This window comes from Glossina fuscipes, unplaced genomic scaffold (genome assembly GCF_014805625.2).
Source record: "Glossina fuscipes isolate IAEA_lab_2018 unplaced genomic scaffold, Yale_Gfus_2 2, whole genome shotgun sequence".
NCBI lineage: Eukaryota > Metazoa > Arthropoda > Insecta > Diptera > Glossinidae > Glossina > Glossina fuscipes.
The window spans coordinates 19,776,546-19,795,678 of record NW_023998416.1 but is presented as its reverse complement, the minus strand read 5'-3'; the positions used below and the strand labels follow the sequence as shown (position 1 = coordinate 19,795,678).

The following is a 19,133-nucleotide window of genomic DNA, read 5'->3' as shown; positions in this document are numbered from 1 at the left end:
TTTGTAGAAATGCAGGGATAAATGCATAAAAATCGCTCACTTCCCAATGTGAATACATACAAGGACTCATTAGGAGCTTTGAAAAGAAACAGATTAAAGCTACCAAATACCTTACACCTCTGCGGCTTATATAACTTTTAACTTATTATTGTGTATAGCATATGGTCATAGCATATGACAAACTAGACCTGCTTGCCCTAACTTTTCGCGAAACCACTAATGTGGGCAGTGGACTGAGAATTAACACTCTGTGCCATATAAAGATTTATTGTTGTAACCTCGTCGTCAACGCCGTAATAAATTTGTGCAGATGATTTTAAAATAAGCTCATCTTGTCAGAATCTCTTTTTGAATCAATTTCACGGAAATATTATCACCGTGACCTTGATTTTCCAGCTTGACTCTAGCGCCGTTTCCTAGTTCATCTTCTGAACAATATTCGCTCGATTGGTCGTTCGTATACATAATCGCATCTCCCAAAGTGGTTCTGGTAGTCAGAAACTGTTATTTAACATACTTTGAAAAATTCAAAAACCGAAAGAAAAAATATTTTGCTGAATGTGTAACTCTCCTGTAATTGAACATATTGACATGAAACTCTGCATTGATATCGAAGACTAGTGCTACTAACTCAAAAGAAAAAAATGATTTCATATATTCCCGCTTCTCACGAAATTTAAATCACAAAATTCAACTTATTACTTATCCATAATATTACGCGTCAAGGGATATATTCCTTGAACATAGGAATAGAAAACAAAGAAAAAAAACCTAAACCGTAATAATAATCGAAAATCGTCGGCTTTTCGTCATCATCCAATCATTCCATAGTTCGTGTGCCTATTACCGGTTGACATCTGCTTCCAATGCTTCCTAAACTCTGCAGATAGTTTTGTTTAACTTATTCTTCAAAGTTCTACTATTTCTAGATCCACGGATGTACATTGCATGGTTTGAAAACATGCCTTATACCGTCCAAATATGAAAGCATTTTCGTTCTCACGATGACTTATAGGCAAAAGTAGAAAATTGCTGCTTTGCTTTAGATAAACTTTGTCCTAAGTCTCATCGTGCAGTCAGTCCATCCATTGTTAACAGTTATTATATATATTTAAAGCTTTCAGTTGTTTATTTTTACTATATATATATATGTAATGAGTCTTATTACTAAGGGTTGCAACATTTTCTGCTCATTCAAACGTCACTCAATTTTGAAATATTTCCAAGGCATGCATACGTGTAGTGCAGCCGTGCAGTAGGTTTGAAAATATTTACAAAAAGAAAAATCCTTGATCTGCTTTGCACAAAGACTCCTTTGCACGGGAATCAAAAAAAGGGAAAAAAACCGCAAAAGAAGCTCACAATAATTACAACCATAAAATGTACAACAACTGCTTTTGGGTGAAGGCAGCTGCTTTAGTTATTTACTTCCTTCTCTTTAAAAGGCAGTTCAAAGGTGCGTTTGTTTGTTTGTTCACCCATATGTAAACGCATGCATACCAGCTTGATATTCATTCATGTGGTTGAAAGCAGGCATAATATTAATTTAGCGTCCAATGTGTACATAACTATCCAATTAAACCGCAAGACAGGACATATTTTTGAAAGGATACAAAGACGATACAAAAAGAGAAAACAAAAAAAAGCCAAAGTTAACCAAAGATGTAAAGTTTTATTAATTTTTAAAAAAAAAATTTCATTACTTTTCAACTCAGTCGTTTACTGACTGCATCGAGAGTACGTTGCAGTTGCTGTAGATTTTTAAACGACCTTGCAATGCCATTATTATGATAGTTGTTGTTATAAAATTTATTGTGCTGTCGTTATGTGTTACGACGATATCTGTAACGTGAGGTTTAGGGGTTTGGCTTTTCAAGTTTTTCGTCTTTTACTTTTTTGTTCGTTTATCTGGCACACAATTGCATTATTTATCCAAAGTGAAATGTCCGCATTGTGTATTATAATCCACTACTCGACCACATCAACATCTGCATATCTCTGCATATAACGAATGTAACGGAGTACGTAGGCATGCAATGAACCTGTTCCACTCATTATTCATTGGATTGTTGTTTTTTTATTTTTATTTTATTTTTTTTTTCTATTGCAACACAACTTTTCAACAAACATCCCAGCACAATACGATTATCGAGAGATAGTCTTAGATAAATGCAAAAGTTCGTGGATTTTTTTCCCAACAGATGGCTTTACAGTTGCGTAACTTTGATAATATTACACATTGCTATATAAAATTATTTATTAAAGCGATTTCGAAAATTGACAAGTCATGAATAACTGAAAAAAAAGTCACTTCAGTTGAAAGTAACAGCGTTTCGAAATAAAACGATAAAGCTTGCTATTCTCTACGAAATCCCTTCGACAAAGGCGATGATGCGTCACTCGCAGTATTCATGATGAGGATGAACGCGAATGCCTTCCGCCTTATTCGCTCTGGATATTTCAATGCTAAAGAAGCCCAACTCTCTTCTCGAACAAATAGTGATAAGGTCAGTGCAAATATTGATATCCGCTCGTATAGATTATAAGGATCTTGGCTATTATTGGTACGTGTATACATGCCGACCATCTAAGATGGTGCAAATCCGCAATGCCACTTTTACTCATTAGGGAGGAAATTATTTAAAAAATTATCACGATCTCTCCGATGTTGGGAACGTAAGAAAAAGAGTTGTATTGACCCGTACCTATACAACGCTGTGAAGTTAAAGAAGTGTATTCTTGTGTGGAAATGTTTTTCAAAAATAAGAGAAAACACTTTCTAAAGACATCAGTTAGTGTATTAGAGAAGTGATAATTCAACCCGGATAACTCCCTTATTGGCTTGTGTCTTCTTAGCAGAGATTTATTTGAGGCAATTGTATCTTTCCGAAATATCTTAAGCAAATTTTTTTCACAAATCCGTTTCTCTTCTTGTTCTTCTTCTTCTTCTAAAATTCGCCAAATTAACAACAACATACGATTAACTATGCTAATTTTTCTCACTTTTTTTCCTGCTATAATTTTTTGCTAGGAATTTGAAAATTGTTTTATTGATTAGATGAAAGCATTGTATGCACAATCACTGCATATAGACAAAAGGGAAGGCACGCAAATAATTTGCTCTCTATGGAAACTCGTCTATGCGAACGAACATAGAAGACTAGCAAATCCCTTTTCACATGTGTGTGCGTTGATGGGTCAAATTCCGAAAATTGCCTTTCCCCTATTCAAACACCTATAAATGGCAATCGTGAAACTATGCCAGATGCAGTAAACAATTTCGACCAAGAAGCGCTTATTAGAAAGCTACTATGATTCAAGGGGAGCAAATTAAAACTTACAACAAAAAAAATTAAAAATAGATGGGTGCAAAGCCTGGAAAATGAAAAGAAATTAATAAATAAATAAAATATATATGAAATAATCTATTTTTGTTACTTCTGCATGTCTCTTCTTACTGAGGATAGCAGCAAGCTAAGCAAGCTTATACAGCAGCTATATACTCCGCGCAAGCGCAATTATGTTCACTGAAATCAACTCATATATATTTTGGTGTGATCTGTTTTGCATATTCTTTGATTAACGTATTAAACTGCGGCGCGTTAGCGCCATACAATGCCCGTAGTTGATAGACTATTCCTCCAGACTTGTAAAGCTTTGCGTATTTAACTAAAAAAGACCGAATGCGAACACCGGGTTTCTTGTTTGGGCCTTAGTAAAGTTGAGATTAGATTTGATATAATAATAATAATATAATCTATTTATTTTAGTGTTGGCCACGTGATGTTTTTTTTTTTTTTTCTATTAATATATGCATATTATTCGTCCGCCACGTGGGATAGAACAGAACAGCGAGGAGTAAATTACGCTGTTTAAGAGGTAATGTGGTACATGAGTATAAAGTGTTATATGAACGGATTGATGGGTGCGAGAGTAAAAGAGTGTGAAAGAGATCAGATTCATAATTTGACATAATTTGACGGTAAACGCTTATATGTCTTGATGACTTGATTTAAAAGAAGAAAAGATTGCGAAATAAGTCGTTAAATTGTGAGAAGACAAAATGTCAAGAATGCTGTGGTCTCGAAGACCCCATATACGCAATTTGCGAAGTGTGAAATGGCGAAAAGAAGTTTAAATATTTGGACAGACAAATAGGATGTGATCAGGACATTGTACGTAAAGCGTTGTTTACTATGTTAATTTCGAATAGATAGATGATCATCACATCTCTAAGGCTATCGTAGTTAACCAAAAAAAAAAAAAAATTATTATCTAGAGTTTGTTGTTATAGTTAGTCAAAAGAGCAGAAGGAAGACAAGTAATGAAATATGAAGAGAAAACTTTGAACGTTTTGTCGGTAGACTCGTACAAAGATCTTATTGATTATTAAGATGAACATGTATTGATCAGGAAATGTTTAGTTTAATTTTGAATATTCCCTGCGCTATAACTTAGTCCCCTTTGACGTTATGTACGCAGTTTGAGAGACACTTACGGAATGCTTGCTTTTCATGTCAGGCCATACAAGTAATTTTCTTGTTATCTTATCTGCTTTATGGAAAACACTGTGCTTTGAAGCGAAGATTAAGAGATGGGAAAAAGTCATAGGAAAGCATTTTTAGGATGCTTTAGACATTTGGTCTGCTGCTGCATTTCTATCTGATATCACAATTTAGTCATCAGATGAGCTTGTTTTTGAAATCATACGCAAGTGAATTGTTGTCAATCAATATGATAAGTAATTATCAAAATAATCAAACATTCGCAGGTTGCGCACCTTTAATTACGGACATCACAATGGAAATGTTCGACCTTCGAAAATATATTAGCAAAAAAAATTAAAGAGAAACTTGACACATGTCTGGCCACATGTTCATCGTAACTACACACATCCTATTCGCTCACTATACCTTCGGAATGCCAAAACATTTCTAATAGTCGACGAATTTTTGTTTTGAAAACAATTTTCCAAGATAGAGTTCGAAAATTGCCCGAGAGATGGAAAAAATGCAGCAGCCAGTAGTGGATGATACTTCCATTACTCTGTTCACTAATTTTGTTCTGAAATAAACGTATTTTCGACAACGCATTTTGCATCATATATATATGCCCTGTAGCTTAAACTTAAAGATAGGTCGTTGATATGGAGGCCCCTCAATATTAGCCAACGTAACAGAGCATGCAGTAAAATAATACAAGCCACCCGTGCTCCTAAGCAAATTATATTAAAGCGCATTTTTAATCAAAAGTTTTTGAAGTAAAATCAAGTAATAAAGTTATATTCGGCGGGAGGCGAATCTCACATACCGGCCGCTAGTCCATTCGCCTTCTATTTTGTAAATGTTGTTATTTGATACCCATATCGCTGCTATTATTAAGAAAAAAGTAACCGCGACGTCTATCATATTCATCATTAAGAATTAACCCGTTTTTAGGCAGACGATATATCTTTGTTTGAAAAATGTACAAAGTAGTTTTACACAATCTGTCTTGTTTGCCTTATGATAAATAGGCATTAAACCTGAAAAAAGTGAAAGAAAAATTATATTTAATTACTCGTCACTTTGTTTGGACATGGGCGATTTTTTTGCATTCTTGCACATAAGGAGTGGAGCGTTTCGCAAAGCAAATGTAAAAAATTTCGGAATTTTAGTTTTAATAACGTCCGAGTAAATAGCAAAAATCCAAAAATTATTGTTAAAAAAACGGAGTCGCGTTCAGTTCCACTGTTCCAGTGTGCGCTACTCCTCTGACCAATTTTACCCATTTTCATTACCAACCCGCGTGCAGAAACTTCCAAAGTATCTACCAAATTTGAAGTCGATATCTACATCTTTGCGACGTGAAGAGTGCCAACAGCATACACCACACAGGCACACAAAAACACAGACGGACTGACGGACAGACATGACTAAATCAACACAGAATTTCACACTGATCAAGAATATATATACTTTATAAGCTCTATGAAGCTTCCTTTCGAGGGTTACATACATTATGAAAAGGAACAATGTTGGATATAATGAACTAAATGTTACTAAGCCATAATGGTCGAAAAGTGAATCTTTTTAAAAAATCACATATAGACAAAGCCATGGGTTAATTCATTGCAAACGACCTATCAGAGATGTATGAGCGCGGAGTCAAAGTGTTCCTGTTCACGTTTTATCGGACCTCTGACACAGAATTTATGATTAAGATTATGATAGTAAAATAACCAAACTGGATGCCAAGTCCATGCATTGGAAAAGAATAAGGAATACCAACACTTCAGGAAATTCATAAAATATGATTATAAAACGGTCGCTGTAACTATTTTCTTGCCTCCAGAACAGTATTGACTGATTGACTGACTTGTTATGCCGCACATAAGCAATCCGTCGCTTATGTATCATTTATCGTTGGAAGTCTTGCATAAATTATGACCCATCTTAAGTAAACATTTTTAAGTAAACATTCAACTGAATTTGTCTGCAGAGTGCCTTGAATTTATTGGACAAAAAAAAAAAAAAAACCTTAAATGTACACAAACAGTACCTTAGACTTAGCTGTCAAAAAAGCCTCGAATGTATCAATAAAGTGCCTTGAATTATCTGTCAAAAAAGAAAGAAATTCGTTTCTAGTCATGCGTTCAATTCTTTGTATTCTAATAATTCAGTCAAGTGTTTGCAGTCAATTTCCGAGAAAAAATTTTTCTTTTTTTTGAATTTTTGAAAGAGAAATTTATTTAATGATGGCTGAAAATAACCAAGGATTCGAATTTGGTTGTGATGTCAAGGGCGAGGCAAAGACTTTGCCACAGTTCCGTTGTCAACAGGAAGAATTTTATCAAAGTTCAGAGCCCGGTACGTCCTTTTTCGTCTTTGTATTGACACTGAGCTGTAAACAGTTGCGGCACGCAGTCCGTAGAGCTGCTAAGAAATGGCGAGGAATGTCGGATTGGGAGAAGCAAACGTATATTACTTGGGCTCAAAATAATAGAGAGGAGACAAAAATATTTATAAAAAGAGAATCATGTGCTATATGCGGAGGCATAAGGAGAGACGTGCAGATTTTATTACATATATAAAACTTTTTTTTTATTTCTTCTATTGATTGAAATTAAAAAAAAAAAAAAAAAATATTAAATTGTGTAACCTTCGATCTTTGCAATTTTGACTTTATTCAAACGTAATAAAAATAAACTAATCCAAGTCTCTTTTAATATCCTTTTCGCTACTCGTAATGTTATATAAGATAGTCTAAAATGCATGAAAGACTATTCTGTTTCAGGAACTTCGACCAGGAATTTTGAATCCCCTCGTAAAAAAATATCGCTTATCCCATCATAATATCGATGGAGAGAATTTATGTTATACGAAAGTAACGAATAATCGAAAATTTATTGCTTCGAGGATTTCAAGTAGATGGAGCGAAATCTGTTGGTTTTAAGATAAGTTCTAATGTTGTTAAGTAATTTGCTCGGCAGAAATTGATTTCATTTACTTAAGCGATAACAAGCGTTGTTGTTGAATTTCATTCAACGATATTTTCGGCCTGTGACAAGAGCATATGGTGTTAATTAATGCATTCTTACAAACCATTTTCGAAATTGATACTTGAATTGTAAAGGACAGTGGACAGGATATCTATGAATACAAGAAAATCACGTACAATCACGTACAACACTTGAGAACATAAATATTGACAAATGGCACGAATGTAAGCAAAATGAACCAAAGGTTAGATAGGAATCTTTCAAAAGTATCCATTTAATGTTGATGTTACTAAATAGGAAGCTGCTGTAGAGCATACCTTATTGTACAGCAACGCAGAGGGATTCATATTACTAAACACACACGTGGGTTTGTTGGAAAAAGGGTGGATTTCTTCTTTTAAATATATGTTAAAGCATGTCGCTGACAGAGTAGGTTGGTACATATGTTAGGGATGATATCGAGTGCGTTGCTTTGTGTCGATGATAAGCAAACCCGCATGTTGTGATTTAGATTCCTATCGCATATGTTGAAAAATGTAGCTGAGTGGCCGTTGCGGTGGTTCTTATACGCGCGCTTGATGACATTTGTCGCAGGGTGTCACTCAAGCTTCACTGCTTAGAGCCCAAGATCGGGTTAATTAATGGCCCAAGCATCTGTTTAGATAATAAGCAAATAATCAATAAACTGCACACCTAAGCCAGGCTTCAAAATTGTCATTGCACTTGAAAATAAAATAAAAACAAATTCTAATTAGATACCCTACACAGCTTTGTTGAATACAGTTATTAACAAACCGCCTTTCCAAAATAAGCCATTACATGGGAAATGGTCGACGAAGTGGTTGGATCCAAATGCACAACGGGTAGGTTGAACTAAAGCTATCAAGGGAGACAGGCGGACAGCTAGCCCTAGACCGATTCAGAAATTCATTCATTCATCGACCTGTATAACGAAAGGTGGGTCTGCCTCAACTCCTTCTAAAAATTGTATATACATCCTTGTTATGGACAACTTGTTATAACAACTGCAAGTACTGTAGAGTGGAATTCTCTCTTTACAGTTTCTTCATTATTGAGTATCATTTGCTTCCAGCTTCCAAGAAAGCTCTTAGATTATAGGAAGAATATTCCTCTTCAGATCAAATGGTAAAGCAACCCACTAGAAATTTCGCAAAGATGATTATACAGAGAAAGAAAAGTCTTGAATTTACCAGGGGCGACTGTGAGATGATGCCACCACGCAGGCTGTTCTTTCCCTTTCTTTCTCCTGGTTTTGACCAATAATTCGTACAATGTTGATAGATGAAGAATAACTAGTTTTGCAAGGCGTATCTTGTGCTTCTCCACTTTTTTTATTTCGCTGATGGTGATGATAAAGCAAGGTTCTTAGACAATCCAGTTATGTCGTGATTCTTTCGCGTTCATGTCCTCTTTCATTAAATTGAGCGCACTGGAACTCGTAAGGGTGACAGAAAAACCATCATCACTTTCAATATGATTGACGAACTATAAATCTCTAAATGCGTGCCGCCACAAGACCATCCTTCGGTCCGCTACAATTTTCTTTCTTCCTGGTCCATCAATTCGGGCAAAATAAAGCCAGGAAAGGTCACTTATGACGAACCTCTCCATCTATTCTCTACCAATTTGAGTATCCTAAGTTGTCGTTTGCTTGCTTTACCTACACCAATGGGATATGAGATTGAGATAAAAAACTGCGGCAGTTCCCCATTTTTCTAGTTCAACAGTCGCTTTAGACAATTTGCTGCTAATGGACATCTCTACGGCGCAGATGACAGAATGTTACTGATAGCCATCAGTTGGAATGCTTTTCTCATTATACACAATAACACTTATATCGCAGTACATATTATATTGTTGTGGATGTATGTAACAGCCACAAGAACTTAAGGTAGACGCTCCTTTTATTACACCAATCGATTTAGAATAACTTTCTCAATCAGTTTGAGCCTATTTGTCCGTTTATCCCATTATCTAATGTCTGACCATGTGTCTTTGACTTCAATTGTTTGGCTTCAATTTTGAAGCAAGTTTGAGATACCCTGACAAAACTTGATATGGTGAAATATTTTGGTTCATGGTCGAACCCTACCTCTATTTGGAGAACGCTTTGTATGGAAGAAAATGCCATTTTTATACTTTCGCGGCAAAAATCGCTGAATATAACGGCGCACCGAATTCACTTGAGAAGCTTGGATCGGATGGGCTAATATTTTGAACACCATCCCATACTGCAAATGCTGCAGAACGTAAGCTTTTATACGGCGAATAGATTTAATTTTTAATTCTAAGATTAAGTTCTTCAAATTTCGATGGTTCCCTATGATGGTTCTCATGAAAAGTTATATCACCAAATTGTTTCCATTTCAGTATCATATCCACTGGACTGCATAAATCTATTTTTTGAACAGCAATTCGCATAAGAACTCCCATGTAAATTATACCTTTACATACAAAAGAAGCAAGACGTGGCTTTTAGTGATTTTCTCACGAAAATCAAGGAAGGATTTTATTAGGCGATATATGTTGGGTATGCAAAGGTCGGCTTTGTCTAACTGTAATATTTTTCGGAAGCGTTTTCATTAGCTTTGGTCTCGTTAACATTATGATTATGACTTTACCAAAAATCCATATCTTACCACAATTTTCTACATACGAACTGCAATAAGCGGTTGCTTTCATGTTGTTTTCATGTTTTATTGAGTTCCAGCTAAAGATAACACTAAACTACATATATATAATTCTTATTACATGCGCATGAAGGTCAAGGATTAAAAGAAATGCTTCTTATTGTAATGTAAGTGAGAAGAGAATTTTTTCAATTCGCCTTTCAATTATTGCATGCAAATGTAGAAAGAGGAAAGAAAATGTGCATAAAGTAAGGGAATGAGAATATTATTCATGCGCAAGTTATTCGTTGAATAAATAAAAGAAGAACACGTGTGGGGCACAAGCACAGTATAATTGAATGCATGCGGGATGGCATTAAAAGATCTATTGAAAATTTTATTGCAAATATCGAAAGAAAGCTACGCAATGCTGCTGACACTCAAGACGGCGTTTAAACGTTCGGTGCTTTTGGTTAAAAGGGTCCACATGATAATTAAGAAAAATCGGGACAAAGTCACAAATTTCTTTCAGATGAGTTCAAATCACTTTTTGATTACTTGCGTGTCGTTCATGATTAAATACAAATCATAACAGTGGCTGTGAACTGGGAATCTATGATCTCTGAACTTTCAGTTTTCTGCCCTCACTGCTGTCGCCATAAGAGTTACATGCCAAGGCATACGCATAACATTCTGTTCTTTTAAAACTTAAAACTAGATCTTGTATAATACATTACAAGCGATGTGACGAGCCTAGTCTACCCCATAATTTGTTTGTGATTATAAAACTCGGCTTATTACTATAATATTCAAAAAAAAAAAAAAAAAAAAAAAAAAAAAAAAAACCCTCTAAAAGAATTTTGGCAACTTTTTTACTTTTTTTTTTTTTTGGTAGTTGTAATATTACAGGAAACGTAAACTTGACCTGAGTGGATCGTTCAAACAAACAAAATAAACAAACAATAATCACTTAAACATTTTATTTATTTGCATGAAAACATTTATGTAAGTGCTTACTAAAAATAAAGCCTTTAATGAGCTGCATTTAAAAATAAATATTACGATCAAATACATTCTTGAAAAGTGTGTCGCATTAACTTCTTAATGAATTTGATGTAAACGCATACAGCGCGTGAGCGATTCGAATGCACTCGTATATGCCCTTTTCATAGCCAACAGTTTAATGCACTCTTTCTTTGCTCGTCGCGCTATTCAATACAAGGTGGTTTGTAGCAACAGCTGCTGCTGCAGAAAATGCGAATGATTTTTAAAAAGCTTCGATTGAATTTTTCAATCATCGTCCTCTTCCCCCTACACATACATAAGTGTTTCTCTTTTCTTTCTTTTTTTTTTTTGTTGGTTTTAGCAGGAGTGAGCAGAAGCACTCTTGGGATTTGATGCGTTTTCTAGGTAAATGTCTTATCTTAATTTATTTTAATTTATCTGAAATCTATATATAGCTTAGAAAAAACTTTTAGTTTGAACTCTCAAATATACTAGAGTTGACCTCCCTTTGCGAGAAGCCTGAAAGAAGAACTCAAACTCCATATAAGTATATATATAACATTCTGGACAGTACAGTACAAGACTCTAAAATGATTTAGTTCATCGAGTCTCCCTTCGATCCTCGTTTCTGTCATCTGTTGTTCGTTCGAATATTAACCTTCTAAGAGATTTCATTTTGTCTCCCTCTGGTAATCTACTCGTGAGTTGTTAGATTTGTAGCCTTTCCCTGTTACTAGAGATCTCACGATCGCGGTTTAAGTTTCTGAGCCAATTTAGCGATGCCTGTTCGTAGCCCTGACTGCTTTTATCCTGCTGCTAGAAAACTAGCGGAGACTTGTGTTCATTTCTCTTTCGGTTATATGTTTGCGACACACTAGACCTTTTGTCGCTTTATCCATCTGCTTGTCTGTCGTCTGTTGCTAGAGAACGCACGATGGCGACTTGAGATTCCAGGTCGATTTAGTATTGCCCTTGTGTCTACCCGCACCTCCGTTCGCTAGTCTCTCATCTCTTAGTGGAGAGCTCAACGTAGCGGCTTAAGATTCTGGGCCGATTTAAATTCCTCGTCCGTCGGAGAGCAGAGTGACGGCTTAATACTTTGAGTCGACTTAATATTAACCATCCATTTGTCCGTCTGCCCAGGCATCTGTTGCTGGAGGACTCACTTTTGCAAAAAGTAGTCATATCGAACAGGGTCCATCATCGTCGTAAATCAAGATAAGCAATAAACACACAATGAAAGGCAAAGGAACGTAGAAAAGAAACAAGCGCAACAGGGAGCTTAGAAAGAACGCAACGATAAGACCAAATACAAACACACACAAGCCACAGGAAGAAAGAATCGAGCTGATAGCTACAAAACGAAACTCAAGCACGTTATTCCTTACGGTATATATAACTATATAATTTTAAAAATCAGTCACGTAATATATCCTTTAATACGTTTATGGTGTACGATAAAATGTTAATTTATAGTTTCTATAAAATTAGGCAATTTTTTAACAATTAATTTTAACTAATATTTAGTCGCTTGCTACAAGAAGTCATTAACGCCTTATGAAAGGGAATTTAAGTGAAATAAAAACAGTGAGAATCATTTCTATCTAACACGCTATCGAGTTTAAAGGATGTATATTTCGGAACTGTGTGAGTGTGTGTGTGTGTGTGTGTGTGTATATGTATGTTTGAATAAGTATACAACAGCTGCAAAAACAATAAAATTGCTGAAATGCAAAGCCAGCAAGACTCACTTACGCGTGCCTGACGTGAGACTGGAAACCTTTAATTTTTACTTTTCTTTGTTGTTTTTGCTTTTTAATCAAAATGAAAGAGAAATAAAAACAAATTATGCACGAAAAAGAGACCCATGCACACCCTTACGAAAAAAGATATAGAAACGATAACTTTCTCTTAAGAGTTCGTTATTACGACTTAAAACACAGCATGTGGTGGTTGCAGCCAAAAAATTCATAAAACTTTGGAAAATTTCAACTGTCGATAAGAAGAAAATTTTACTTTAAGAAAATAATGGAAAATTTCGTTTATCCTCCGAAGGGCTTGTTTGCATGTGTAACATTTAAAAAAAATAAAAAAAATAAAAAAAAATTTTTTTCTTTAATGGCATCTGTAAAATTTATTTTCTCCATTGAAGGCAAATAATTCATAAATTTCCAGACGGTACATATGTCAAGCCTCGTAAGACATATTTTGATGATGCGCTGGCAATGCTCTTCAAATTTATTTTTAATAATTTTATAAATTTAATTATTTTGGTTTGACGCAATTTAATGTGCACTCAATTCCATGTGGCATGTGGGATAAGTCAATAAAGAAAGTGTCAGTTGGAACTTGGTACTCAACTCAATTTTCAATATTATAATAATTTCTGCGGGCACAACAGCACACATCGCAAACATGCTGACATTTTATAAATATAGTTAATTATTATTATTGATATTATGATTATTATCTAGCCAAAGCCCATCCAACGTTCGTAACTATTACGATATTAAATTGCTTCCGGTTAGAGCATCGAGGAGCTCGTTAAAGAAACATGGACAAACCCTACGTAAGCCTTTCAAAACAAAATATATATATTTATGTAGCAAGCACCCGCACTCTAAGAATCTTAAAAGGCTTTACGACACTCTACAGAAGAAAACAAAAACAATAATTCTGTTGACATACGCACACATGCATGTGTGCCGGCGTACATTATCGTGACAACTTCACTTGCAAATGTAAAATGTACGATGAGACGACTATCAACCCTTACACGCATGTTAAAGTTAACGCAAGTTAACTGTTGTCACAGACAATCATTCTATAGATAGATACATAGATAGAGAGATGGATAGATTATCATATAATTTCAACGACTTGAAAAGCAATTAAAAAAAATAAAAAACAAAAAGCAAACGACATCCTCTTGATATCAAAATAATTATAATAAATTTATTTATAAACGTACCGTACATATACCGACATATAGATGAAAATTTTCCATTTATTCAAATTGAAATGAATGCGATGTATGCGATGAGAAATTTGATCCCATGATCTCATGAAAATGACATTGAAATGAATTAAATAAATTAATATCGATGCAATGCTCGTTGCAATCATTAGTGGAAAGTAAATAAAGGGAGATATCAAAGAGCATTCGTAACGAAGAAACTCTGTAAGACAAAGTGTAGACAAACTAAATTTTCATATATAATATATCAGGTCTACACGTAAGAAATGGCGATTTAAGGAACATATGACTTGTGCAGGACATCGAAGCCTGAAGCTGTGTTCTTTTCTTTTTAACCAGAAGTTATATGTCTTATGTGCATATACACCCTTTTACATGTTTACTTCATTTTTTCTGTCTTTCTTAAATTTTGTTATTCCTTTCTATAACATTTTGGTCTCATCAAATGTACAGTCGCATCGATATCAACACATATCACAAAGCAAAAATATTTTTATTTAACAAGGAAAAAAGAAAGGCATTCGCCGACAGCACATTTTCCCTTGAAGGCTACAAATGGAAGGTGAGCTTGTATTAAGAATCGCCGATGCAAAACTTCATACGCAGATTCGAACTTGCCATAGAGATTTATCGCAAAACGAAACCGTTTTGGTGATAATGTGTTGCTCTGCATTTGGTGGGATTTGAAGGCTGTAGTCTGTTGAATGAATTGACTCGCTATTCGAAAGGCGACCAGAATTTCAAGAAAACAATCGTAAGACTATTTACTATTTACCTGATATCCATTCATCCATCCATCGTCCATCTATCCACGGGGAACTACCCCACGCGTCTTACTCACCAAACTCGCGTTCTTCCGATTACCACTTGTTCGCAGCGATGGGGCATACGATTACCAAGCAGAGTTTCAACTCTTACGAAACGGCTCGATGATTGTTTTGCCTCAACTAACGACGTTACCTTTATCAGCGTGGCATCGCAAATTGTCAGACGGATAGGGCAATTTTATAACCAACAATGGGTAATCCTTTACCAAAAACGGATATGTTCTATATAAGAATAAAAATATGAGAATTTAGATAAAATCACATTTTATTATACCATTCCTTTCACTTAGACATTTTGAAACGACTTAAGCTTGTCTGTTCGCCTAACATCTGCTCATCTGTCTTTGCATTCAACGAATCCACGCTTTTGATGAAATTTGCTGTATGAACATGCGTTTGCTAAAGAGAGAAGAAATGCGAACGATTATTGAAAATTCATTTGACGGAAAGTTTATTGTACTACCACTACCCTCAGAAGGCGGTATTTTGAAGTAGTCGTTGCAAGCTGTTACCGTTAGCCAGCCTTGTCCGACTTCAGCGGAATTTCTTGTAGATGAATACTCTGCATTTAAGAACTTTGCGTACAAATAACAAAAAAAAAGGTGTGGTTCTAACTCCAAAAGATATCTGGCCGCTTGGATAACATGCCTTAGAACACATTTGAGTGATGTGTTTATATTGTAAGCATAATGAAGAAACAGGGATGACTCATAAAAGTTCGCCGAAAGGATGTACGCTCCACGAGATGTATGAAAAGGCGGATACGATCCACCGAAAAAAAGGCTGACCAGCTACATGCTTTAAGAGCTCTATAAACTGTGTTTTTAATTCCTCATCCTAACAATAGGGGAGGGGCTACGAATGCAACGTCTCGTAAGCTATATTTTTAGCAACGGATTTATTAAAATTTCGATGATCGGCCATTTACTTAAAGTCTCTCATCGCTAGAGCCGCGATGGCCGCGAGTTCGCGCATTAAAATAATTTAATTGTTGTTTCCTTAAGGAGTCAATATCTTTGTTTATATTTTCATATAATAAAACGATTAAATAATTTTTTTTTGTTTTTTTTTTTTTTGCTTAAATTGCTGATAATCTTTCAACGCGAGCTTCGAGTGGTGAGTCCAAATGGTATTCTAAGCTTTTTACTGTAAAATCTCCGACATCGTTGGTGCAGCATTTTAAAGCGGAAATGGCGAACGAGCGAGAAGGATAATTGAAATAAGTAAAATATTGACCATTAACAGCAATAATGAAAGCTTTGTCGCCAACACCAAAAGCGATTTTGAATAGCTTGCCGCGTTGGAAAGGGAATTCACCATCGGTTTCCTCGTCATCGGACGAAAAGCTAAAAAAAAATCACAGAAATTATATATATTCGATCATGTTTTTATAATCGACCTAACCTATTATCGTCTTTCTGGCAGGTACGCGTCACACAGCATTTATCAAAATTTACCAAAAATTTCAAAATGATTCGTCCCGTGTCGGCGCATTGAAAGCAAATTGAAAATTCAGTTAATGGCGGACCCTTCGCAATGCATTGCAGAGCTACAACAGTGCCTAAAGAATCGAATTATATATTTATTTTTATTCGTCCGATTTCAATAATCAATTGTGCAAGGAACAAACCTGTTTCGTATTTCTTCGGTACGTCACTTTGAAAGGCAATTTTCTCGGAACTTAGTAAGCTCTTTGGGAATACAAGGGGAAACAGCATACGTTGGTGGATCTGCGCCACTTTCTCAAAGTCACCCTGAAGCATAACATATTGAATTTGTTTGGGCGCTTGTTGAAATTCAAAAGTACCATAAATATGATCGTTTACATAGATTTCGAAACATTTCTGCAGCAGAGCAATACGAAAAGTGAAGCTTTCACCTGAAATTGTGAATGGAAACATGATGATCTTGACCTATGACCCACTATGAAATGCATCAATTACCTGGTTGTAAAGGATTTTTAGGTCCTTCCGTTTTCCAAATCTCTTCTTGTTGTTTACCCTCGCCCGGTTGAAAGATGGAATGAATGGATGAGTTGTCGCGAAAGTTTGCCTCAACTTTTAAAAGCATTCCTTTCTCGTTATCTAACGTTATGCGGTCGTCTGCCGTTACCTCTAACGTTATCCTTTTAGAAAAATTATTTTAGTTAATAGTTGAATGAAAATCCTTCCCTTCCTCTCGTACTTACTTGTACGGATGCGACTTTATCTTACCGCCTATAATTAGCACATGACCGTAAGGTAAATTAGTTAAAACTTTTCCTTTCCAAAGGTTCATTTCATTTGGATTTCTTAAAAACAATTGATTTCATAATAAGTTTATAAATATTTATTATGTTTTAAATAATCGGCAATATTTTGTTCCTTCCAACTGAGCCTATATAACTAAAGTCATTGAACAGTTAAGGACTTGTCTCTGAGGTGACTTCATATTCACTGATGTTCTACATTAATGCATAAAAAACTTTCACTTCTATACATATATTTATATATATATATATATAAGAAGTAAGAACCAAGTAATGTAATATAATAACAGCAAAAATTATTCTTTTTCCTTTATTTCTTTATTATATTTTCTTTGCATGAACATAAATACCTTTATAAGAAATTTGAAAAATATGTAAAAGTAACTGTTGTTTATATACATCCAACTACAGTGAGGCAATGAACGGAATTTATTTTGAAAAAAATTCTTTTCTTTACAAACGATATAGAAAAAATTGAAATTTTTATTAAAATTTTTAAATACAAAAATATATTGAAATTATTTATTTTATTTATTTTATTTTTTATTCTTTTTTTTTTTTTTTGTTTAATTATAAATATCTATCAGATTCCTCTTTTTTATGATGAAAACTACTTTTATTTTAATTTGCTTATAATTATAAAAATATTTCAATATCGAGATAAGAATTGAGGTTAATTTTTATTTTCATTTACATTAGTTTAATTTGTAATAAAAATTATTTAATTCATTGTAATTTAATTTTCTTTTAATTTCATTTATTTAAAATTTTAAATTAATAATAAAAAAGTTAAATTAATTTTTTTTGTATACATAAAAATGTTTACATTTCTAGCATAAAAGTTATTTAATTAATTTTAATTTTCTTTTGATTGCAATTTTTGTTTAATTTTAAATTAATAATAGTAAAAAAAATTTTACTCTTTTTTTTTATTTACTTAAAAAGGTATATTAAATTTATTTTTTTTTAATGATAAAAATTATTTCATTAATTTCAAATTGATTTTCTTTTAATTTCATTCATTAAAATTTTTAAATATTAAAAAAGATTGAGATTTTTTTTTATATTTTTTTTTTTTTTTAATTTTTATTATAATGAAAACAAATTAATTAATTGATTTTAATTTCGACAACAACAACAAACTATTGATTTCATTTTTACCCGTATATGCTCCACTGTTATTTTAATTTAATATGAATTCAATGCTTCTTTTTTCACTCATTGACTTAGGAACTTACAACTGTCATAGTTTTGTTGTTTCATGGGCACTTGGGTAAAAAAAAAGTTTGTTGTTATATTTAAAACTTTCTATTTAGTTGTTGCTGCAAATCAGAAACTCTCTATCGTTAGGTTATTTGGAGAATTTGGAGAAGTTGTTCTCAAAAAAATTTTTTTAGAAAAATGTTTTTTTTTTTTTTTTTTTTTTTGTATAATAAAAGAAACCGCCATCTCTGCTGTTAACATGTTCATATGTAGGCTTGATCCTTCCCGCCGAGAAGTTTCCCCGCTTACAGATGATTTGAATCGAAAGCAATTATTTTATAAACTATTAAAATTTATGTGCCCTAATATTAGATTAATTTAATTTTTTTAATTAATTTTTTTTTTTTTTAATTTTTAAATTCAAAAGTAATTACTTAACAAAAAATAAAACATAAACTAGTAAGAAATAGTTTGGCCCGCCACGCTTGCTTATTCGAATCGAACCTATCGTTCGGTTCATCAAATGCTTTATCGCTCTCGGTTTCCTTTTTCATTCACTTTCCAAAATGTTACATTAAACATGACAAAGTCGCCTGATGAAAAGTATTTCATAAACATATTAAGCAACTCTGGAGCTTTACGTGTTGCGTGTTTTGGGAAAAAAAGAAATAACAAAAAAAAAAAAACAACTAACAAATAAGCAATAACAACAACAACAAGATATAAAAAGAACACAAATTGATTCCTTTTTCTACTTAAATAT

At 33.9% G+C, this 19,133-nt stretch overlaps 1 protein-coding gene across 1 annotated transcript; it reads right to left on the bottom strand.

Annotated features, from left to right (window-relative positions):
• Positions 1–15,994: 15,994 nt before the first annotated feature.
• LOC119634024 lies at positions 15,995–17,370 on the bottom strand. The gene is made up of 5 exons (XM_038027929.1): positions 17,108–17,370; positions 16,863–17,044; positions 16,550–16,798; positions 16,324–16,480; positions 15,995–16,265 (listed from the first exon to the last, which is right to left on the bottom strand). Exons 1-5 carry the CDS (start codon positions 17,194–17,196, stop codon positions 15,998–16,000), a joined length of 945 nt encoding a protein of 314 aa, XP_037883857.1. The 5' UTR covers positions 17,197–17,370; the 3' UTR covers positions 15,995–15,997.
• Positions 17,371–19,133: the final 1,763 nt, after the last annotated feature.